Below are 11927 nucleotides of genomic sequence, written 5' to 3' on the forward strand. Positions count from 1 at the left end.
TTCTAATATTTACTAATCGAACAGAGTATATAAGCATATATGTTAAATGAAATTTTTTAGAATACACATTCAATATGATCTTAATATTTTTTTATTGCAATAATATATGACAATTTAAGAATGAAGAAACTTATACTCTTTTATATGAGAGTTATTCTAACATTTCTATCCTTTATTAATATACGTCTCATTTTTCAAATAGTAAAATACTAACAATTGTCCTACTCGTGTATAGACATTTCAATTACTACCTATAAGTTGTTGCAGGTTTAATCATATACATATATGCATATGTATATATATATTGCATATGCGCGAAGCACTAGTACGCATGTGCACAGCCGGTATCCTGCGTTAAAATCGCGGTTATATGTAAGTACATATAACGACGAATAATAATATTTTTAAACATATATTAAAGAGAAAATCAATTTTGTAAATATTTCATAAAAAATGTTTTTCTTATAAAAGTCTAAACAACAAATATACATCATTAAAGTTTTAAATACGGACATGAAACAAATAAGGAACTTTTTACGATAATATTACAATAACCTTATATTAAATATTTATTTCTGTTTTCGCTGGAATTATACTCCCAATTCAGTATATGCGTCAGGTGCATCGTCTTTCCATAATTCTTAATTATAAATTAGAAACACATAAATATATATGTATGCTGTTTAGCTTTAGTATATAGCTTTGCTCTTGACAACCGTGAAAAGAAGGTGAGTTAATTTTAATCAACACACACATTAGTTTAATTATTACTATTCTCAATTGTACTAATCCTAAAAGTAATTACTCTAATTCGTCCTGCCTGCGCATGCGTGTATCCGTATATCTCTACGTTATCTCTGTATTTCTGTGTAAATCGCAGATATCGCGGTCACAGAGTCAGCCGACTCAGTACAATCAGTGCACATGCGCGATTAATATTATGACGCATGGCTTGATCGTCAGTCTTTGCCTGTTCTCCGTACGGTGTTGACGTATTTACTCTCTTTTTTCCTCTTTGGCTCTTTCCTCTCACTCTGTACTCTCTCCGGTTCTACGACACTTAGTGAAAGATTCGCCCTTTGCAAAATGGCGACGGAGGCTATCACCAGGAGAAAGCTAAATGGACAGGAGCAGAAAATAAGCAGAAACGGCTTAACCTTTTACGAAGACACCTTATCCAACGGCCATGCTGGTTTACAAACCAATGGACGTGTACAGGTTAGATCTTCATCGTGTCACGCGTATTAGTTTTACTTGATGATTCGGAATATGCAACAAACTTTTCGACAATTAAAACTCGATTGGATATTAGTGCAATCTATGAAATAGTTGAGTTTTGCGTCAGGTATTTTAATTTTCAATCATTTAATTCCGTGCAATATAAACGAACTTTACGTTAAGGTTGATAGTCAATATTTGTCGATTGAATATTGAACATTAATATTAAAGTTAATTAAGAAAAGTACGTAAAAATTAAAACTGAGATTTGCCATAGAAATAAGCGAAACATGTTTTGATTGTGATTCGATTAGTTGCAATGTATATCGAGCAATTTTCAATTCAAGAAATTTTGATTTAAAACAGCCTCGTTTTTGTGCGATATTAATACGGTATTGTGGTTCGCGTTGCAATTGTTATTGAACTCGCATTTGACTAATTTTCTTTATCTAACTAAAAGACGTTTTACTTTTTTATTCAGATACATATCAAAGTAATGTTTTCTTATGCTAGTGTTTATCCTCGACTACTCGCGTGATTCTTTTAGCATCATAACTGTAACGTTAGGCGGGAATTGCATCAATTACATTCTAGGAAAACGAAACAACTTGACCGTTACTTTGTACCATTGCTTGGGTCAGCTATAATAAATTGCGATAAGAGAAGCTAGTTTTAACGCAAGATTAGTTTCCCATTGAATAATAACTATTCATATGGTAAATTCTTTCTCACCTTTTTAAGATAATAACTTTAACAATGCTATCTTATATCTTTCTTTTTAATCAAAAAGTGATAAATGAAATTTCATGGACTTCTGCAATATAATAATTTAAATTTTTTGTGCATTAGACACACTATATAGAATAATAAGCAAATCGCGGATGTTTTATATGTTTTTGAGAAACATAAATGTACAAAAATGTACAGAGTATACAGTATATTACCACAGGATACGTAATAATGTTTAAAAGACGACAAATGTTTTTAGGTACCATTTTTTTAATTGTGCTCATAAAGATATGAATTAGAATAAAAATCCGCAATCTAGAAATAAATATTGTACGTAGATTACGACGATAATGATCGACAGGTTTCCTGAATATTTTGCTTCACATTTTCCAAAGTAATTATTTCATTTAAAATATACATATAATTATTATTAACAATATAATTGACTTAACCATTGACGTCTTTGGCGTATTCCTAACCTAATTCTTATTAAAAAATCGTAACATAGGAAACGAAATTACCAATAAGATTTTCTCGATGAATTGGAAATTTTCTACATTCCCGCAATGCTGGTAAAAATTCATTTTGTTGCAGTGGTTACTCTCGAACGTTTGTAAATTATGATTACCGTGCAATAGCAATTGACATGGAAACATTTTCAATTATCAATTCGTGACCTTTAATTATACAAGAAAAAACCTGAGTCATTGATAAATAAAGAAATAGAAATATTAACTTTTTATCACATGTCTCATCGGTAAGCAAAATTTCTTCGAAACTAACCTCGAAATTCGAACGTTTAACAAGATAGCCTTTAAAAAATAACAATATTAATTGGTAAGATCAACAATTTGAAAATGTATGTCTACTTTATCAATTGAATTACTATCTTAGTAATTTTTAATGTTATTTGCTCCAATTCTTATAATTTTCCGAAAGAGATTTATATACAAGCATTATAAAAAATATATATTATGGAATGAGTAGACACGAAGCTCAATAAAATGTCAAATACAATCTAAAAGACTATATAACTGTTAAGTGTTATCTTAAATTTTCATTTCAATATGCACATGCGCAAATATTATGTACCTATTATCAGTATCAATCTTTATACCCTTGCAATTGAGGTGCTTTTCGAATTATGGGCGTTTCTCCAGATAGTTTCTTTTAGTAATTTTTATCTTAATATTTCTAAGTAAACATCTATTTTTTAAAATCTATCTTTTGCACTTTTAATAACATTGATAAGATTAATGTGTAATGCGTTGTGAATTTGTGTACAAAATCAATTACGCATTAGTTTTGTCTACATAACTTATAGATGCTTATGTATACAAAGTTAACGCTATAAAGTTACAAAACATTATCGTAAATTAAATTTTAACACATAAAAAATAACTTTATAAATATCTTTTCCGTTATTGATGTAATTTGACATCAAATTAAGCTGCAAATGTAATCTTTTTTTCATATTTGTTTTCTATTTAATAAATATATTGAAAAACTTTTATATCTGTCTTTGTTAGTTTATATGTACTTAATTGCTCGTTTAATAAGATATCGTACACATATACATATATAATTACTTTTAATGTAGCAATGTAGTGAAGAAACTTTATATTCGCAAAAAGAGCATACAAAAGCATTTTTTTTTTTTTGATTTTTATCATTTTTGCTGCAAGTAAAATACTCATCGTTTTAGTGTCATTTTATCGTACACTATAGATGAAGTTTACGTATTATTGATTTTATAGGCTTTCATAAATGTCGCAATTCTACATACAAAAGAAAGTTTCACCATTGAATATCATGAAACATGATTTTAACGGATACACCCTTATCCCAAATAACTCCTCAATTCTATTATTGAAAAAGAGTCATTAGTCCGAACATTAACGTAATTTTTAAGTCATCATTTCAAATTTCAATTCCAGCGTACACGGTACTAATCTATATATATATACGACTGTTCCTTAAACAGATTAATATAAGAAATTATCAATGTCTTTTTTTTCAACCTACAAGTGTTTTTTATTACGAAGAAAGCATGCTACTTATCGATCGCCATTAATTATCTTACTATTTTTCCGAATAGTTCAACTTGTCATGGAATCTCTCGAAATCATAAAATTTGCAGTTTGTAGTTCGTATTTTCGAGTTTCTATTTCCAAGAATATAAAAAAAAATAACGCAATCAGCGATATCTTTCCGAGAGACCGATTTATCTACCGCGACAACTTATCTGTAATAACCATGACAGCTTAAGGTTCGTTTATATTCTGTTTTTACTCGTCCATGTTACTTCCGAATGAATTTTACATAACACAAGATCGTTCGATGTTGATAAACGATTAAACAGTAACACAATAAGTCAGCGTATAATGCTTAAAAAAGATATAAGAGTCGTTTTCTTTTTTCTAGAACGCAATTCAATTGTTACACGTGTCAATTATAAATTAACGGACTGTTAATTGTAAATTGCGAATTTTTATGCATTTATGAGAACCAAGATTTTCTTTTTATAGTATGATTAAATTTCTCCTTAATCTTGTTTTTAAAAGTACCGTGTATGCTTTCCATGTTTTTAATAATAGTCACAGTCTATATAATTTGTAGTACTTAGTGCTATTAATGCTTTAAAATACTTCACAACTGTTTCTCTCTCTCCCTTTCTCTTTCTCTCTCTCTCTATCTGTCTCTCTAGTCATGCTCATAGAAACATGAATTTCCCATAAACATTTGCGGTCTAATTATCAATGAAAATGTATTGAAAATCGTATTTAGTTTCCAGAAAATAACACGAGGGCAGAGCCAGTGAAACCAAGATCAAAGGAGTCGTTCGAGAGGATACCGTTCATCACTGCTGTGTTAACGCACCTAGGGTTCTGTATTCTTATGTTTTTGGGTTTTATAAACCAATTGCTTTTCATCCCTAAAGTCGCACAAGAACGCAATAGAGAGGTAAGACTTCAATAACAAGTTTTAATAAAATAAAAAATGTTCTTACGTCATTAAGGACACGCAGTGAAATAATTTATAAAAGTCGTGTAAGCGCAATGTTATTACAAAACATAAATGAAGTTATTGTGTTGAATAAACAGTGTATTAGAATAATAGATATATTACAAAAATCCTTTACAAAAATCGGAATCGCAAAAACAATTTTTATAATACAAAAAGAGAGTTCATTACACTTCAGTATATTCTTACATAATATAAAATACATTTTTTCTGTAGTCCTGATCTACGACAATAATGATTACATATATATATATATATATATATATCTCGAACTAGATCAAATATACACACACATACATATATATATGATCTACGACAATAATATATATATATATGTAATCATTATTGTCGTAGATCATATATATATATATATATATATATATATATGTATGTGTGTATATTTGACCTAGTTCGAGAGATGAAGTTAATGGACGAATGATTTTGTGATTTGAAAGTCTGAGATCAAGAAAAATGGATGCGAATAACCACATACAAGCAACAAGGGACTCGATGGAAAAAAGAAGAAAAGAAACTAAAAAGTAATGATCGAGCCGAAAATGAAAGTAATCGAGAAAGAGAATCGCATGAAAGAGAAGTGGAATCGATTCCATTCGATTTGAATTACGATTGTTCACTAAAGAGACTCGATTGAGCGCAATGTAAAACAATCAGTAACCGTGAAACGTTCGTGCTCGTAATTTCTTTCAAATGGAACAGATAATTGAAATAATCATTCACGTTGTATTACGGTTTCCTTTAAGCGACTTTTAATGCATGATATTCGTTTTATCACCGCAACATGAAAGGGATTTCCGACGATGACAAAGTATTTTCTTAAAAACAATCAAAAGCTTATAAAAGTAAATTATATCTTAGTTGCGCGGCGCCAGTGAGGATTGACGAAAATAATTAATTAAAAACTCGATTCCGCAAAGGAAAATTCCATCACGATAATGTTTTTCTAAAAAAGTATGAAAATTCTTTAATGTCATTAAAATTTTTTAAATAAACTATTTTATTTATCAACAAATGTTCGATAATTCCTTTATTAAGCTGAGGGGAGAGACTCGGGAATAAAATACAAGATTCGATATTTAATCTAGAGTTGAATCATAAATACACGTATATGTCCTCGAAAGATATGGGCCTAGTAAATTGATATTCTTCTATTTAGTATTAGATATTAATATAAAAGAAAATGGACAATTTGCCTTTTTTTCTTTTTTAGAGGAAAGCTTTTTTCCTCTCTTTCCATTATGTTTAAGAGAATTGTCGTAATTTATATATAAATCATAATTTCTAAATAGCATTCGAAGGATTATTTTTATTATTAAATATATTTGTTAAGTATACTTAAAAAAAAAAAAAAAGAAAAGAAAAAGATGTGTGATCCATGGGAGACGTTTTAAATTGAAATTCATTCGTCAAGTTACATTGTTACAGACATGTTAAAATCACTTATTTTGAGACACCCTGTAAATACTGTAGTGTACTACTTGCGAGAACAGTTTTGCGCAATGCTATACAGCCATATACAGTATATTGTACAGCTGTCTGGCCAAATAAAAGGATGAATTTGAAATTTCATCTCATGCTAAAAAGATTGTTTAAAACTATTATCACTTTGCACATTGTAATCTTTACGAAATAATTTATTTAATTTAGCTCGTAATTGAATCTTTGTACTTATATGTACTTTATAGCTATAAATCTCTTTTGTGTTTTAATAAAGATATTTTCTTTATAGATGTATCTAAACCTTATAAAAAATTAGGCTGTCTTCACGTAAAATAAGTAATTCGTTTTATGTAAATATTCAAATCATGGTAGCGTGTAATATGATTAAAAATAATGTTTAAAAATTGATCATTACATTACAAGGTGCTATAATTTTCTTTCCGTTTCTTATTTTCTACTTTTTAATTTGCTTTTTTATAGAATTAATTTTTAAATAAGTCAGAGGAAAATAATTCTGATTTTCTCCGCAATTAAGATTATTCATTTGTCTATGGTAGATTAATTTCAATGAAGGAATAAGATTCCAAATGATTCCAAATATCTTCTTTGTTTCAGGGTTATGCAGCACTGTACGAACATTTCGAAGAATTTTATCTTCGATACGTTTACAGAAGAGTGAGGGATTGTTGGAACAGGCCCATATGTTCTGTTCCAGGTGCGACAGTTACACTTAAGGATAGAATAACAAAAGATTATGGATGGACGTTTCAGTAAGTTAGCGAAAAGTCTACAAAAATTTCGTCAGCTTTGACACAAAATTCTGTGATTAATATTTATCGAAACTGGCATTAAATGAGATTTCATTACGAATATAATCTGTAATTCGTACTGATATGAATTTTTTATGTATTAATTCTTATCTTAGTCATTTTTCTTATTATTATACGTAAATTCTATTAATTTCAACGTGATTATTGTTCAATTTTGAAATGAATTTGAGGTAACATCAATGTGAAATATACGGATTCGAAAATCGTAACTCGATTGGGAGGTACAGGAAGGCAGACATTCGCCTTGATTAAATGTAATGAAGAACTCAAGGGGATTTGACGACTAGTGAGCGAGAAAGCAGATTTATAACTTGGAAATCAAATTCAATGGACTTTGATCAGCTTCATCGTTTTTTATTAATATCATCTAATTTTCAAGATCATTTTCATTTCAGTCTTCTCCCACCTTTTATGTAGGAATTCTGTTTAATTCGATTCAATATAAATTTTCATCAAATAAATTCATTAAATATATGTATATATATATACGATATTTTCACGTTTTAGTTAAATAAGTCATATCATTATTTTATATTTGCTATTTTTTTATTTAGGTTTACAGGAACGACATCAGAATGTATAAATTTAGGATCGTATAATTACTTGGGCTTCGCGGAGGCAAATGGTAAATGTGCTGATCAAAGTATTGAAACTTTGAAGAAATTTGGCTGTGCTAGTTGCAGTAGTCGCCTCGAACTCGGTAATGAATTTTTCTCGGTTTAGTTATAAATTTTTACTATACAATAAAAATATATATATATTTTTTTATATTCAGGAAACATGCCAATTCACGAAGAATTAGAGCAACTGACGGCTAGATTTTTGGGCGTGGAGGACGCCATTGTATTTGGAATGGGTTTTGCAACAAATGCTCTTAATTTGCCCTCGTTAGTAAGCAAAGGTTGTTTAGTACTAAGTGATGAAAAAAATCATGCTTCATTGATACTTGGGCTAAGGCTGTCCGGTGCTACTGTGAGAGTGTTTAAGCATAATAGTAAGTTTGTAAAATAGTGAATCGACACCGGTAAAATCCGATATATATACTTGTCTAAAATGTTCAATTTTGTATTGTCATAGACATGAAGCATCTAGAAAATTGTTTAAAAACTGCAATAGTTTTTGGTCAACCAGATTCTGGAGAACCTTGGAAAAAAATAGTAATTGTAGTGGAAGGCGTTTATTCCATGGAAGGTTCTATTGTATATTTACCTGAGATTTTGCAACTCAAGAAGAAGTACAAAGTGTGTACATTTATTTACACATATGTAACTCCACTACAATGTATCTGGAATATTAAAGTGTAATTGAATATAACAGGCATATCTTTATTTGGATGAGGCTCATAGCACTGGTGCATTAGGTAAACGTGGAAGAGGAGTTTGCGATTATTATGAAATTGATCCAAAAGAGGTGGATATACTAATGGGTACTTTTACAAAAAGTTTTGGATCTGCTGGAGGTTATATTGCTGGAACAAAGGTGAACAGATTTTTGAGGAATATTCTCATAATTATGAATATAATGTCCTTTCTTGATATCAAAAATTGATGGTAATAATGATGTTTCTATAATTCTAGTCATTAATAAACCATTTAAGGATATACAGTCACGCGCATACTTACGCAGTAGCCATGTCTCCACCGATAGCACAGCAAATCATAACTTCGATGAAAATAATTACCGGTGAAGATGGTACAGACGATGGAAAGAGAAGAACGAAACAATTAGCAAGAAATACTAGGTACTTTAGGCGCAGACTTAATCAAATTGGAGTTATTATTTATGGGAACGAAGACTCGCCTGTTGTACCTATGTTAGTTTACCTGTTTTCTAAAATAGGGTATGTGTCCAAGATTATAGTGTGAGGAGATGAAACAAATTGAAAATCAAATCGTAATTATGCTTCCAATTAACAGCGCAGTTGTACGAACGTTAACTACGTATAACATAGCTGCAGTAGGTGTTGGATTTCCAGCAACTCCATTAATGGAAGGCAGAATACGATTTTGTCTTTCTGCTGCACACACTAAACAACAACTAGATTATGTAAGTATATACATTTTCTTGCTACTCTATTTTCTCTTTTCCCTCTTTCTTGAACACGAGTATTATTTCTAATTGTGATTTTCATTTTTCTTTTCTTCACCTAGGTATTGTCACATATTGAGAGTCTTGCAGATTCCTTGGGTTTAAGATATTCTCGTAAAATTCGCGATCCAGCGCCTATTGAATATTATTCCGATGGAGAGACCGAATGACCTGCTATGTAGAAAATAGACTCTCTAGGATGTTCACTTTGCTCCAAAGAAGCCCCTCGTATTTCTATGGAGAAACACTGCCTTGAAAGAACTCTACACGCATTCTTTTATACGCTTTTCCATCAATGGCCACACTGTACCTCTTAATTGAATCACAAATAACAAAAGAATACACACATACACACACATGTGTGTGTGTTCTTTTGTTATTTGTGTGTGTATGTGTGTGTGTGTGTGTGTGTGTGTGTGTGTGTGTGTCGCTATCAATTATGATATCATAAATTAATAATCCATTATTTTAGAAGAAACTGCTTCTTCTTCCTCTTTTTTGGATATCGTTGGAAATTTCACATGAACGAAGAAAGTGTCGAATATTTTTAAAGATTTTTCGCACTATGTACAACGAATTACAAAATATTACGGAGAAGCCAAGAGTGCGTCAGAGTTCAATTGGCCCATTATTTTACGTGCACGAAGCTCGTAGAGGCATATGCACATATCGGCGGCTGTGATATGCCAGAAATCCTAGATTCACAAGGTAGTTCTAACAGATGAAATTTACTCAAAGTAGTTCTTCCTTCCCGAGTAAAATAGAAAAGTTAGAAGTTCGATATTTTTCTAAAAGGAGGGAAAAAATCGAACCAAGATTTTACTGAAGATATTTGGAAGCTCTTTGATGAATTCTACACCACACTACCCAAATTGCATTTACTTCATATCAAGCTTTTACATCAAAATTTAATCCCTATTGCTATGGCAAATACCTTAGTATTACGAGGTATGCAACAGCATAGAGCTTTGTAAACTTATTTACTTTCTATTATATGTTTAAGAAAGTTCACGCATACACGCAAATACATATACGCAACGAACAGTTAAGGTAAGTACTTGACATATTTAATGCAAAAGATACACATCTATGCGCAACAAATACTGGAAATAATACTTTGAGTTTATCGCAAGTGATAAATTATCTCCAGTTATTACAGCAAGAGGGTTTAAATTTAAGATGATAAAATATAATGTTTCTTCTCACTTAAATATTATACAAATTTATACTACGATACTACGATTAAAAATTTATTTTTTTTAATAACGTTTTAAATAGTTTTATAGCTTTATTTCCAGTCTGCATTTCTTCTTTTAAGGCGAGCGTCATGTCCAAAAAAGAAAATAAAGCATTTTATATTTTATTTTCTGCAAAAGGCGCACGTTTTCAGAAGTGATAATTTCATATATTTTTTTTTATTTTTAGAATGATATAATATCTTATGACTAAGTATTTGATTTTGTAAAGAATTGCACATTATCAGAATAGCTGCACAAACTTTTTAATATCATTTTTGTATTTAGAGCATTAACTGAATTATATACTTTTTAAAAAGCAACAACATATATTTCGTTTTACCATAATTGCAAATAGTTTCTAAGAAATTGTCGTTTCGATCTAATTTATATTTAAAACTATGTTTTATATTTAAATTGAAAAGAATGCAACTTAATGGTATACATTTAAAGTAATGGAAGAAATGAAATTAATATTATGTATCTATATTAAAATTGAATTCAATTGTAAATGAAACACTTTCATCTGCGATTGATTTATGTATATTAAGCGAAACTTTATTTTAGATGATATGATACGTGCGAAAAATAAAATATTTTATGGTAAGAAAAGAAATATAATTCAAATTAAAAAAAATAAAGCAATTTTTTAAATACAATTTGTATTATTCTTATTAATATAATACTATTATTTCATTAATTAATTAAAGAAGAAGTAAAATATTGTTAGAAAACGTCGGTACATCAAATTTGTATACGGGAAAGAAGATTTTGAATTCTTCCCAAGATAATGCTATTATCGCAAATGCAATCAGCGGGTTCATACGGTGGTTTTATTGAAAGTACATTTTCTATTGTTAAAATATCGTTCTGTTCTTTTACGGGGAATCTATTTTCTTGCAATAATTTTATTACAGCGCTTTTTCGCTTCTCTACTGTTGATCGAAGAATACTTGTTGGCGCGTTCATAAACAATTGTGGTAATTCACATAATTGGTTTGGAGAGATCTCTATATTTTTTATCGCATGGCCAAATACAATTTTTAAATTATTTTGTTGGCAGCCTTGTAGAAGTACAATACTGCAAAACAATTTATAAATTATTTATAAATATATATATAAATAATACCGAGGAGTTAAAATATTATATGAAAGATTTTCTAACCTTTCTGATACTGGATCAACCGTATAAACAATACCAGAAATCGTGTTATTATCTTCAGTTGAAATGTTCACTTCTTTACCAACGTAACTCTTAAATAATAAGGGATCATTTTTGTAAATTTTATGGGAAAAATGCGAATTCTCTTCCATGACTCAAAGATTTGTCTTGCAAAGAGTAATA

At 29.7% G+C, this 11927-nt stretch overlaps 2 protein-coding genes across 2 annotated transcripts; one reads left to right on the forward strand and one right to left on the reverse strand.

Moving 5' to 3' along the window:
* The first annotated feature begins 913 nt into the window (after window positions 1–913).
* LOC126920201 (serine palmitoyltransferase 2) lies at window positions 914–11241 on the forward strand. The gene is made up of 10 exons (XM_050730233.1): window positions 914–1218; window positions 4735–4911; window positions 7045–7199; window positions 7814–7959; window positions 8035–8253; window positions 8337–8500; window positions 8577–8738; window positions 8837–9099; window positions 9176–9305; window positions 9410–11241. Exons 1-10 carry the CDS (start codon window positions 1087–1089, stop codon window positions 9515–9517), a joined length of 1656 nt encoding a protein of 551 aa, XP_050586190.1. The 5' UTR covers window positions 914–1086; the 3' UTR covers window positions 9518–11241.
* On the reverse strand, window positions 11216–11896 carry LOC126920214 (gem-associated protein 6-like). Its single transcript, XM_050730263.1, has 2 exons — window positions 11748–11896; window positions 11216–11663 (listed from the first exon to the last, which is right to left on the reverse strand). The coding sequence occupies exons 1-2, from the start codon at window positions 11894–11896 to the stop codon at window positions 11327–11329; spliced, it is 486 nt and encodes a 161-aa protein (XP_050586220.1). The 3' UTR covers window positions 11216–11326.
* Between the last annotated feature and the right edge of the window lie 31 nt (window positions 11897–11927).

The sequence above is a fragment of the Bombus affinis genome, chromosome 9, assembly GCF_024516045.1.
Source record: "Bombus affinis isolate iyBomAffi1 chromosome 9, iyBomAffi1.2, whole genome shotgun sequence".
NCBI classification, from domain to species: domain Eukaryota; kingdom Metazoa; phylum Arthropoda; class Insecta; order Hymenoptera; family Apidae; genus Bombus; species Bombus affinis.